General features: G+C 36.0%; 2 protein-coding genes across 6 annotated transcripts; both read right to left on the bottom strand.

Moving 5' to 3' along the window:
- Position 1: 1 nt before the first annotated feature.
- LOC148927559 (Pentatricopeptide repeat (PPR) superfamily protein) lies at positions 2 to 3,474 on the bottom strand. Of its 5 annotated transcripts, XM_089070056.1 has the most exons (3): positions 3,220 to 3,474; positions 1,974 to 2,236; positions 2 to 1,796 (listed from the first exon to the last, which is right to left on the bottom strand). In XM_089070056.1, exons 1-3 carry the CDS (start codon positions 3,269 to 3,271, stop codon positions 144 to 146), a joined length of 1,968 nt encoding a protein of 655 aa, XP_088926182.1. In that variant the 5' UTR covers positions 3,272 to 3,474; the 3' UTR covers positions 2 to 143. The 5 variants fall into 5 exon arrangements, with proteins under 5 accessions (XP_088926182.1, XP_088926179.1, XP_088926181.1 ...); XM_089070053.1 differs by having other exon boundaries at positions 2 to 2,236; XM_089070055.1 differs by having other exon boundaries at positions 2 to 2,236; positions 3,192 to 3,474.
- A 3,552-nt stretch (positions 3,475 to 7,026) lies between these two features.
- On the bottom strand, positions 7,027 to 9,158 carry LOC148927560 (protein C2-DOMAIN ABA-RELATED 4-like). The gene is made up of 2 exons (XM_089057729.1): positions 8,850 to 9,158; positions 7,027 to 7,531 (listed from the first exon to the last, which is right to left on the bottom strand). Exons 1-2 carry the CDS (start codon positions 9,039 to 9,041, stop codon positions 7,145 to 7,147), a joined length of 579 nt encoding a protein of 192 aa, XP_088913855.1. The 5' UTR covers positions 9,042 to 9,158; the 3' UTR covers positions 7,027 to 7,144.
- Between the last annotated feature and the right edge of the window lie 4,448 nt (positions 9,159 to 13,606).

Genomic DNA, 13,606 nt, shown 5'->3' on the forward strand with positions numbered 1-13,606 from the left:
ATTAGATGATGAAACTCATCTTCTTCCAGAGACCGAAAGAGATAAACCAATACAAAATTGTGTAGTTGATTCATGTTCTTTAACATCACCTCAACCTGAGCATAAACTGATCCACTTTCCTTGTATAAACCCTACTGTATAATTTAACCAAACGACGCCACCCTCTGATCTTTACTTGAGTCGATACGAGCAAATCCGACGTCCTTCCTCAATCCCCTTCTCTTCATCACAGCTCTATATTGACTCACCCGAACCCATCTACCTCTGGAAGCATCTAAGTTCGCCATAAGCATATAATGCCCTGCATCATCTGGATAAAGCTCGATCATCTTTCTCACAGCCAAGTCCCCAAGATCGAACCTTTCATGGATACTGCATCCGTGAAGAAAAGATCCGAGAATCGTGCAATCAGGCTGCACCGGCATTCCCTCAATGAACTCCCAAGCTTCCTCCAGGTTCCCAAACCGGGCCAACAAATCCACCATGCATACATAGTGTCGTGTGGAGGGGATAAAGTTGTATACGCGACACATTTGATCAAAGTAACTCCAGCCCTCTGTGAGCATCCCGGTATGGCTGCAGGCAGATAAAACTGTCGTGAATATTATATCAGTTGGCTCAACATTCTCCTTAACCATGTCGTTGAAAAGCTCGAGACACTTGCTCAAAGCTCCCTGCTTTGCGTATCCACCAATCATGGCGCTCCACGTGACTGTGTTCTTCTCCACCATCTCGTCAAAGACAGTGCGAGCAGACTCTGCATCGCCACATTTGGCATAGAGATTTAGAAGTGCTGTGCCAACATAGACGTTGTTGAATGCCAAGAAGCCTTCTTTTACCGAGTAAGCATGTATGCAAGAGCCAAATCGGATGTCTCCAAAGCTAGCCGAAGCAGATAAGACTGCCACCACGGTTACTGGATCAGGCCTAAAGCAATCTGCTCTCATCTGATTGTACAACCTCATGGCTTCATACAAGTACCCGTTGTGAGAATAACCACTAATAATTGAGTTCCAAGAAACAACATCCTTTTCTACAATAGACTCAAACAGACTATTGGCATCCTTTATCCTACGACACTTTGCATACATATCAACCAGAGCATTCATGACATATAAATCATCCTGTCCTAGTTTGACCCCTAAACCATGAACTGATGAACCCAACGAGACATTGCCTGCCTGCGCACAAGCTGAGAGCACACTCGATAAGGTAACCGAATTAGGACGAACATCTTCCCATTTCTTGTCGGTGAACAAATGCAAGGCTTCATCAGCAACCCCGTTTTGGGTATATCCCGTGATCATTGTGGTCCACGAAATAACATCAATGACACAAATCTCATCAAGGACGACACGAGCATCCTTGACAGCCCCACATTTCACGTACATATCAAGAAGGGAAGTAAATAAGTAGGAAGTCACCAAGATCCCATTTTTAATCACATTTCCGTGCACCCATTTGCCTTGGTGCAAAGCCCCTAATCTCGCACACGCTGTCACTATAATCCCTAAAGTGTAAGCATTTGCTTCCACCGAGCAATCCCTCATTCGGTTAAACAGTAGCAACCCTTCCCTCAAGCAATTATTCTGCACGAAGCCCACAATCATTGATGTCCAACACACCACATTCCTGTCCCAAATCCTCTCAAAAACCCTACGAGAAGTGTCGACTTCGCCACACTTTGCATACATATCAACAAGCCCAGTCAACACAAAGCTATCCGGTTTCCCCATTTGAACAATGTAACAATGCAGCTTCCTCCCTTCCCCAAAATTCCTCAGCTCACTACATGCCTTCAACACAATTGAGAAAATAATGTTATCAACAACAAAGAATCTCCTCTGCATAAACTTATAGAATGCAATGACCTCTTTGTATGAATTATTCATAAAATACCATCTTATCATCACTTTACATGAAGCGATATCCGGGTCAGGAATTCCATCAAACAACTGGCGGGCAGTCCTTACCTGCCCAAATAAACCGTACAAACCGATTAACTTGCTGTTCAATAAAGGGTCCACCGACTCTCCGTTGACAATCAAAAGGGCGTGAGACTGTTGAAGCAAAGACAGAGTCTTGCAGCGATTTAAGAGGCGGTAGAAAGGGTTTGCCGAAATTGAAAGGAGGGACTTTAGTTGTTGATTGTGGGATGCTGAAGAAGTAAAGGTAGCAACTTTGAAGTGGGCGAAAGCTAATTTCTTCATAAAATGCGAAAAAAAAAAGATCAAACCTGATTCAGAACAGCAGAGAGTGAGATGGTTAGCAACAAATATCAATTGGGTATGAGTGCAGTACTAGATTCACAAAATAAAGAGGACTTCTTGCTCAGTTTCTACTACATTTAACACAACTATAGCCTGCACTACATGAGAAAGTAAATGGCATAGCTTGTATAGCTGATAGGAATATATTAACCATGTTTAATTTTCGATACATCTATGACAACAAAAAAAACAGACAAATTATTTCATTCCTGACAAATTATTAAGTTGCAAAAGATGAGGGTGAAAAAATGTATTGCAGTCAAAGATAACCCATATAAATAACAAAGCTAATTGACCTATTGATACTGTGGCTCTTCCCATTTCTCATTTCTAAGTTATCTCTAATCTTTATAGTGTAGAGTCCTTGAATGATTTAGGGACTCTTAAGTTTTTAAATCTTCTAAACAAGAGAGGGTCTACAAGTCCACAAATTCAGGAGACAGCAATGTTCATCAAATGCATGAAGTTCTTATCTCCAACATTCAACTAGCAAGTCCCATCCAAAATCCATGGAGTCCTTCACATGAATATTACTCCCTCCGTCCTACAAAATTAGCCCCTTTCTATTTTTGGAAAGTTTTTTCTCTCTTATAAGGGGGCCTCATTCTCCACTAATAATACTCCAACCACTTTTCTTTCTACCTCTCTCCTACTTCACCAATTTCGCATTAAAACCTATATATGTCGTCCCCAAAGAAGTCCCTATTTTATGGGACTGAGGGAGTATGTTAACAATGTTAGCAACTACCATTAAAATACTCAATGCACAACAATGCAAATAACTCTCCTTTAGAAAAGATCAAAGGAAACAAAGGAGATCCAGACACTCAAAAAATGTAAACTAACAACAACTAATCAAGGAGGATTATATATTAAAAAGGAAAATTCCACAAAATTGTAAAAATATACAGATAACAACACCGTTCAATCCATTCCTCTATTTTCATACTATGTCTCTGCATAATCACGAAGAGCATCAATCCATTACAGCCAGATTTCATAGAGTGAAAAGCTTGAAATCACGAAGATACGGCACAATTGAACATGCTCCGTTGTTCACCGCCACAACAATCCGCGCCGCCCCCAAAACAAAAATCGGAAATTGAAAAAAGAAATCACCTACATTTAGAGAAGGTCTTATGTTGCATGGAAGAGAGGCGCAGGATATTGAGAATAACGGCTGAAATTCCTCTTTTCTGAAGAGCATTGAATTGCAGAAAAGATCAGATGAGCTTTTGATTGATATGGGCTTCAATTTGCTGGGCCTTCGATCCCGCTAATTCATAAGCCCAAATAGTCCTTTTTAGTTGTTATTTCATGCCCAAATTTTAACTTGTCTCCCGCTTACCAATCTTCAATTCTATCCAAATACCAGTATATAATACTCCTTTCGTCTCACAAAAGATGTAACAATTTTCTTTTTAGTTTGTCCCACAAAAAATGTCACATTTCTATTTCTGAAAAAAGTTTTATCTCATATAAATATAAAAATTATATTTTCTCTATCCATTTAACACATAAACAAAACCTCCTTAAATCTCGTATCATCTCATAAGTGTGATATCTTTTCATAGTCTACTTTTAAATCCAAATTACTTTTCACCCTTTCAAAATCCCTTTTACCCTTTGAAGCCAATTTTGAGCCTTTAAGCTCATTAACTTGGAAGCCAAATTAATGGGGACAATTTCTTGGGTTAGTATAGTTTCTTTTATTTTCTTTTGTAAAGGAATTGGAGAGATAAGGAGGAAAGCTATAAAGTGGAAAACTAGTGTGCTTAAATGTATAAGTGCATGTTGTGAAATAGAAAGAAATTCAAAGTGTGCATGATGATGCTTATAAAATAAAAAGATATTTAAAAAAAAAGAGAAAAGAAAAGAAAGACAAGTTGTGTAGAAAAGAAAGAAAATCTAAAGTTTGGAAAAGTGAGTTAGAGTTAGAATAAATATCAAAAGTGTCTTGGTTTGAAAGAAAAGTGGAGTCAATTTTACTCTACTTAGGAATTTTTATTTTTAGTCACTTTTTTGTCAAATATTCTTCACCTACCAAAGAGCCCACATTACAACAAAAAATAAAGACCTTTCGGACTTTTGATGCTTAATCACATCTAGGGATTAGACTTTGAGCCAGCCTATGGTAAACCTTGCATGATGTATGATTTGAGTGCTTATATACATTGTCATATACAGTTTGAGAGTGAGAGATAAATACACTTCACATCTTTGGAAGTTTGCCACTTGTGAGTGCATGAATTCTTGGTGTTCCACGAGTTAATAATGAAAGTGCATTAATAAGTCTTGTTTGATTTGATTTGCTTGGAAGAGGACGAGACGATGGTTTTTGTTAGGTCATCCCCAACCATTTGCACCAAACTCAAACCCATTTTTGAGTATATGTCACATCAAAAAATAGTTTTACTCCAACCATTTACACCTAATTCAAAATTTACTCCATTTTAAAGTTTTTTTTTCTCACAAAATATTTGGCAGTAACACCATACTTCAAAAAAAATACCAAAAATGGATTTGAGTTCTATGTATGGATGGAAAAGATTTATACACCAAAACTCATTTTTGGGTATGATTGGAGTTGGTCTTAATAAGGAGAGACTATGGAGCGATGACTGCATGGCCAAATGGTCCAGACTAGTGAATATTTTTTCCTTATGGTCCAGACTAGTGAATATTTTCTCTCTATCTCTCCTACTTTATTCTCCTTATCTTTATCTAATTCATTAAACACAATTTCTTCTGTGCCCAAAAGATATGTCCCAACTTATTTTGGACGGAGAGAGTATGAACTATATAATTTTATGATTAAACAATGCATTAACTCTACACATCATTTTATTCACGACTTATATCATTACACTACACTATTAATGATGTGAAGCTCACTCTCGACCAACACTACTTACAGTACCCTTATCTTTTTCTCTTACTTTACCAATCATATATTAAAATATGTGCTGAACCAAATATTCTTACTTTTCAGGGATGGAGGGAGAACTTTTTTCTTATGTTGTTATACATGATTATATCATTTCAAATAGTAGTACTCCCTCTATCCATAAAAAAATATCACATTTTACTATTTTATGGTATCTGTGATTTAATGTTCCATTTACTTATGCATTCTAGGTAAATAGACCACATGTAAAAATAGTGTTTTCATTCCACTAACTTATTTCCCCATGTTATTCTCTCATATATATTTTACTGTCTCCACTTTAATCTTTTGAACATAAATTTCTTAAATCTCGTGCCCAAAATAAATGCGTCAATTAACTTGGGACGAAGGAAATATTAAAAATATACTAGAATATCCTCTAGTGATTGAGTGATTTGGATGGTTTTTCTATTTTTATTCAAGGATAGAAATGGGATTCCATAAAAGTAGAACCTTTTTTTAAGCTTCCTGCTCAGGGAGCAATGCATATCCTACATGCGTCGTCAATTAATAAAACGCATGAGAGTCATGTGTTTTAAGCAACAACACATGAGGCTCATGCATTTCTATAATTTTATTTATTTTTATTAAACGACGCATGATGCTCATGCGTCATACTAACGACGCATGTGCCATATGCGTCTTTCTCTTTTCGATGATTCCGAATATGTGGATCATAACCCAATACCCAATTGAGGATGTTGAACTATTCTGCCACTCCAATACAAACTCACAAATACTTGCATGATTTCTGCATAAAAAAATATAGTACTCTTTCCGTCTCACTCAAGATGTCCACTTTGTATATTTGGAAATAAATCTCTCTTTCCTCTCTCCTCATTAAAATATTCAACTATTTTTTTCTCTATATGTACTCCACTTAACAACTCCTTATAAAATCTCGTGCCACTCAAGAATGTGGACATCTTGAGTGGGAAGGAGGGAGTACAAAATAACAACAATTAGTGATAATTTTTTTTAATAAACCCTAATTTAGGAAATTAAGGAAAACCAACAATTAGTGATAATTTTTTTTATAAACCCTAGTACTCACTTCGTCCCAAAAAATAGACAAACTTGTATATGACATGGGTTTTAATGTGTAATTAGTAAGTAAGAGAGAGATTGAAAAAAGTAAGAAAGAGAAAAAGAAAAGATAGTGTAAGTAGTGTTAGTGGATTGTGGGATTCACATTATTAGTGGTATGTAATTGGTTAAAAACTTTCCGTATTTAGACTGTCTAATTTTGGGGGACGGTCCGAAGTTGTAAAACTAGTCTATTTTTTGGGGACGGAGGGAGTATTATGCAATAAACATGAACAAGAGATGAATGTTGCAAGATTGAAGAAAACTTACCGAAATATAAAAAAAAAATCGTTGGGAATCATCGGAAATTTCATGAAACCGCGTTGCTTCTTTTTCTTTTCACACAGAAGTGGTATTCTGCTTCAGCTGTACGAGTTTTGTTTAAGAGAGACACGTATGCGGCACATGCGTCGTTAGTAAAACACATGAGCCTCATGCGTCGTCGCTTAAAACGCATGACCCTCATGTGTTTTATTAGTTGACGACCCATGAGGGACATGCGTTGCTCCCTTAGGAGGAAGCTTAAAAAAGCTCTACTAATATGGAATTACATTGCTATCCTAGAAAAAAAATAGAAAAACCTCTGTTATTTGGTTTGGAAACATATCTTAAAAGTGAAAATGGACCGGACCTGAACGAGCAAACCCAAAATCATATGGACCGAGTGGTAAATTTCAATGAATCATCATCAAGATATGTTTCAAAATAATAACTTACACAATGTTAATCTAATAACTAAAACAAGACATTTTTATTTTTTAAGTAGCAACAACAACAATAATGAATGGAAGATGACATAGAAAATCATAAACCAATGCAGCTTCAGCACTCATGAAGATGCCTACAAAGCTTTAGAGCCAGGAAGATCAACCCATTGGAGTTGAACTTGGAGCTCTCCACATTCAACATTTTTAAGCCTGAGGCACATGTCTTGCATAATCTTTCCATCCCTCCAAACAACACTGCTCTCTTCCACCAAGCAGTTGCTCCGGGAAGGCTGTATCGTCTTGATTCTCGTCCCGTTTGGCAGCCCTCTCGGTTGTATCTTCAACGCCTCCACGAATGGTCGTATGTCAAGCTCCGCGTTTCCCATCGAGTCGTCCATGCTGAACGTGTCGTGGTCATATACTTCAATGAAAACTGGCTCCTCAGGACTAGTAACAGAGAGTGTCAAGTCCTCATTCCATTCAGGATTTACATCCTTTCTGATAACTCGAGTCTTCATCCTCTACATAGTATGTAAACAACACATTATGCTAAAATTTTGCAATAAAATGGATAGAAAACACTGATGCAATATTTTTAGCACTATAATATATTCAACTAAAATTTTGCAATAAAAAGGATTAAAGTACACATGTAATGTACGACTATATCAGGCACTGGAAATTATTCTAGATCCTTTCTAGTAGCACAAACAATTGTTCACAAATGCACAAGGAATCCAATGTAAGATATCCATATTTTTAGTGGCACGGGATTTAGTAGGAGTAGAGAGAAGAAAAAAAACGTTGAATATTTGAATGAGGAAAGATGAGAGAAAGATTTATTTTTAAATATAAAAAATGGACATCTTGAGGAACAACCTAAAAAGAAAAGATAGATATATTGAGTGGGACTAGGGAGTACATAGATAATACTCCGTATTATAAATTCTGGAAATTTGACCAAAAATACTACTCCCTCCATTCCTAGTTAGTAGAGGTGTTTCTTTACGGCACCGAAATTAAGAATAATGTGTTAAATGGATAATGAATAAAGTAAGATAGAATAAAGTAATAGACATGAAATGTGAGAGTTACTTTTTTTGCCAAAAATAAAAATAGCTCAATTATCTTAAAACTTTCCAAAATATAAAATTAACTCAATTAACATTTAACAAAGGGTGAACAAAGGGATTAAAGTAATTTGGAATTCAATTGAAAAATATAACAACGATTGAACTTTTGATTTGATTTTATTTGATTTTTCCAAATATGTCAGATTCCAACCAAATCTGAACACTTTATCTAAATTGGTTTCAGTTATCACATGCAATTAAAACGATGACCTTTGGGAATAAAACATCATCCGATTTTACAAGCTCGGATGTTATTATTTTGTTAAATACTTCATCCGTCCCTCGATATTGTCCACTTTACATCTAACATGAGTTATAAGAAATGTAAAAGAACCATAATTTGGTCAAACTTCGGAGGTGCTTCGATAGAGTCACATTGCATGATTGACAAAATAATCTAATTATTTCACATATTTGATTTATATGCACTCAATTTAATCAAAATCCTCTATATTGATTTTGTTTGTCCCCAATTGTTAGATTTTTGTACAATTAAATGAAAAGAATTATGTTTTATATTTTAAATTTATAACAATCCTTTCATTCCTGCAAAGTAATTAGACAATCCAAACACAACACTAAATAAATAAAATCTGTGTTACCATCCCCAAAACCAAATAATAAATTAGGAAATTAAGATCAAACAAACATTTTATACTAAAATATTGAGAAAAATGCATGAATAAATTAAGAAGACAATGAGAACCTGGGCGCCCATCCTGACAACGACATATGGATCGCTGCTTCGGACATCGCGCACGGCGAGATTAAGACCTCTCTTGATACGAATCCGAACTAGTCCTAACAATTTATCCATCCCCATGTCTGTAGGCCCCACCACCGAAGATGATGAATGTTCCTGCATCGAAGATTCCTTACGTGGGGAACCCGCCGCCATTGTTTTTTCATTCAATTTTTAAACAACCTAATTTCTAATATTTCTTCCTTATTTGATGTTTCAAAAGAAAACAAATACGTAATATGAGAGAGGAAACTTGTCTTTGAAATATCTACATTGAATATATGGGAATTTAATCAGTTTTGGTATTAGTGGGATTACAAGGTTATTGGAGTCCGTTGTTGCCTAAGGCGAAAAGGCCGCCTTTGTCTTCGAATAAAATTTATTTAGAGAAAATAATTTATAAATATTTTAGACCAACCTTAGAGAGATAGTAATAAAATGGCCCGATGTAATTCTTTTCTCTATGGTTATGTTTGAAAAAATCACATTCTGATCTGACTTTCATTAAACTAAAATGGCTCGAATATAATTCTTTTTTACTAAAGAGTAGTGATAATCGGAACATCAATTTTATTGCATTTGTATAAAAAAATTTGTGTATAATATAGTGGTAATTTGCAAACTCACACTTTTAGATAATAAAAACAAATAATTGAACATCAATTGTACATACATAATCGAACTTTTCTTAACATTAAACCTTTAAAGTCGATTCATAAATATTAATTAATTTAAAATAGATTTCATACTAATCATTTTGCAACACTTCAAAATAAATTAAAATTTTAGCTTATATATTTGTATATTTAAGAAAAAATATATATTTTTACTAAATAATGTATAATTAATTCAAATCAAGCTCGAAATCATGTTAAAATTTGATATAAAATTTCTATATCACTTATTTGTTATTGCTACACAATAATCCAACAAATAACAAAACTAATTTTTAGTTAAATTCAATTAAATTTAAAAATTTAAAAATATTATGTACATGTACAATTAGGAATGTGATCAAATAAAAACTTTAAATATGATACAAACTTAAGACTATGATCTGGACCACTGAAAAATGTCAACAGATCACAAAAAAATCAACACGAAAATGTCAACAGAATTTCAACGGTAGTCAATGATTGATACTGTATTGATATTGTGTTGATACTGTGTTGAGATTAAAATCTTGAAATTTTACACTGTGTGGATATTGTATTGAAACTGTGTTGAAGCTATGTTGAGGAGTTTTGAGTTTGTACAATATATAAGTTTGCATTTTATCATACATTTATCTTTTCTCTAATGATTAGTATGAAATTCATTTTCAATTAATTAATATTTATGAATCGATTTTCAAGGTTTAATGTTAAAAAAAGTTCAATTATGCACGTACAAATTATGTATGTTTATCACTACTCTATTTTTTATTATCTAAAATTTTTAGTTTGAAAATTACCACTATATTATAAAAAAAATAATAATTCAATAACTAGTTTATACAGATGGACTTAAAAGGTTATAAGTCCATTACCTTCTATTTGCAAAACCACCTATGAGTCAGAAATAAAACTCTCTCACATAAGCTTACACTGAATTAGCATTTAAAGCGAAAGTAAAAAATACTTATTTCGTAATTCGTCACTCCCTCTGACTATGTTATCGTTTAAAAAGTGGGCTCTTAATGACGAAGGAAGATAGTACTACTTAAAATGGGTCCTACATTCCTTTACACTTATACATTTAAGCATACTAGTTTTCCACTTTATAGCTTTCCTCCTTATCTCTCCAATTCCTTTACAAAAAAAAATAAAAGAAACTATGCTAATCCAAGGAATTGTCCCCATTAATTTGGCTTCCAAGTTAATGAGCTTAAAGGCTCAAAATTGGCTTCAAAGGGTAAAAGGGATTTTGAAAGGGTGAAAAGTAATTTGGATTTAAAAGTAGACTATGAAAAGATGGCCTAACAAAGATGGCAAAAAATCAATACATTACTAAATCCATTGATTCCAAAGAAAGTCTTTACAACATAATTCCACTCCATATTCATGCCAAAATCCATAAATTACTTAAACAACAATATACAAACCAACATCATACAAGGGAATTAAATCCACACTTCACAACACTAGCTAATTTCTGTATGGCCCAATTAATGTCATCGATCAATGCCAAAATCAAGCCTAAGCTGTCCTCATCCATCTCAGCCAGCGTCGGCAATGATTCCACGCCATCGTCTTCTTCAATTGGCTTGATTGGTGAGCACCACTTGAAAAACATGCACTTTTTTTCCACAAACAAAGTAGAGCTTCCTCCTTGTAGGTTTGCCATGGCTTTTGACGATACAGAGTGAAACAAGTTTCTTGCAATTGCAAGACTCGTACCAGAATTGAAGGTCACGTCGGCCGCCACTCTCGCTGAACCCGGTCCCGGTCCCAGACCTTCTGCTGAAAGTAGAACGCTCCGTAATAAGGGTTCTTCGTTTTTGACACACTGAAAGATGAGAGGTTCTGTTCAACAAGGTTCTGTTCCTTCTTTCAGCTACGCTATTCTGCTGGGGTGTGCCCGGCGCAGTCAGTTGGGATTCAATTCTCTCTGCTAATAAGTAGTCCAAAAACTCGGCACTAAGGTATGTGCCTCCGCGAACAGATCGCAGGCTTTTGATACGTTTTCCATGACGCGTCTCCGCATAAGCCTTAAACTCTTTGAACTTGTCAAAAGATTCAGACTTAAAGCGCATCAAATAAACACATCCAACTTTTGAGTAATCATCAATAAAGGTGATGAAATAGCTAAAGCCGCCTCTTGCGTCGGTTAACATTGGTCCACACACATCAGTATGAACGAGTTCTAGTACTTCCTTGGCCCTATTACCTTTCACCCTAAAATTTCTCTTAGCCATCTTGCCTTCCAAGCAGGATTCACATGTAGGAAACGACTCAGTGTCTAGACCTTTAACAAGGTCTTGGTCTACTAGAGTTTGAATCCTTCTTTGGTTGGCATGACCAAGTCTAAGGTGCCATAAGTACGTTTCGTTCATTGAACTTGAAGGTTCCTTTCTTTTCTTTGAAATTTTCGATGCATTATTGAGTTCTAATTTGCGATTATTAAATTGTGTAGATATGATTGTGTACAGATTGTTTTCCATGATACCACGACAGATATAAAAACCATCTTTCTTAATAACACAACTGTCATTAAAAGAAATCGAATATCCATCAAAAACTAATTTAGAAACTGAAATTAAATTTCTTCTAAAAGAAAGTATCAACAAAATATTCTTCATAACCAAAAATCTATCACTACTAAAACGCAAATAAACATCTCCCACTGCTACGGCCGCCACTTTAGTAGCGTCGCCCAGTTGGACTTCGATCTCTCCATCATATAGTCGTCTTGTCACCTGCATTAAGTCAGGATCAAAACAAATATGATCAGTCGCTCCAGTGTCTATAACCCAAGTATGAGATGAAGTCGAAGCCAAACATGACTCGACAACTAGAGCTTGGTGCATACCAGTAGCCTTACCCTTTTTGGGGCAGCCTGGCTTCCAATGCCCCTTCTCACCACACTTGAAACACTTTCTTGTTTGCTTCTTTCCCGACCTCCTCTTCTTCTTTCCCTTAGCTTCCTTAGGTATGACCTGGTTCGCCACTTTCCTCTTTCCTGCGCCAGGCCTAGGGCCAGAGGAACGATGTGTCGAACTAACCATCGCAGCCTTAGCTTGGTTCATGAGATCCTCTACCGACTGAAGTTCAGTCAACAACTCAGCCAAGGTGTAGTTTCTTTTGTTCATCTCAAAGTTGAGCTTGAACTGCTGAAAGCTAGGGGGCAGACTCTGAAGGATGATAGTAACTTGGGACTCGGCATCAATGACGCCTCCCAAAACCTCAATTTGATTGAGGTGGCTCATCATCTCGAGGACATGGTCCCGCACAGATGAACCCTCCTTCATAGTCTTGCACATGATACTCCGAAAGGCTTGAGACTTAGCCGTTCGATTCTGAGTACCAAAGAGATTTGTGAGATTTTGCATAATATCGGCGGCAGTCGCCATGGCGGCATGCTGATGTCTAAGCACTGTTGACATGGAGGCCAACATATAACACTTAGCCATCTCATTCGCCTTATGCCACTGTCTATGCGCATCTCTCACTGCCTGTGTGGCATTAGCCGCCGACACTGGGGGCAGACGGGCAGTGGAGTAGTGAGCACGAACTTGTACTCATCAGCCGTGAGAACGATGTTCAAATTTTGTTTCCATTCTATGTAATTTTGGCCCTCGAGTTTGTTTTCTTTAAGAAATGCAGAAAGAGGATTGAGTAACATGTTGACGATTTAGTTTGCACTGCAAAACAGAATATTTACTATTTGTCATAAACTTATGTGATGAAATCGAGGAGATTAACCATAAAAATTTTCTAATTCTCACAACTGTAAAATTAAAATTTTGTACCCTCAAGCATAGGTCAATACGCATTAAAATTTTAACATTTTTACCCGTCACAACACCGACGAATAGTCCAGAGACCGCAGCACGACATGGCCGCCAAATGTTGCCTAAGCACGACCATCAGGTTTAGTAATACAGAATCTTGTTTCTACAACACACTCCCATAAAAATGCTCATGCGTTGATAACAAGACCAAGCTATCTCGGAAATTCTGTTTGGACTTCTGAAACTTGTAATTTCTTAGGATTATTGTCCCCACAGCATGGGTGGCGAT

The sequence above is a fragment of the Salvia hispanica genome, chromosome 4, assembly GCF_029641045.1.
Source record: "Salvia hispanica isolate PSC_SH4W2 chromosome 4, Shi_PSC_v1, whole genome shotgun sequence".
NCBI lineage: Eukaryota > Viridiplantae > Streptophyta > Magnoliopsida > Lamiales > Lamiaceae > Salvia > Salvia hispanica.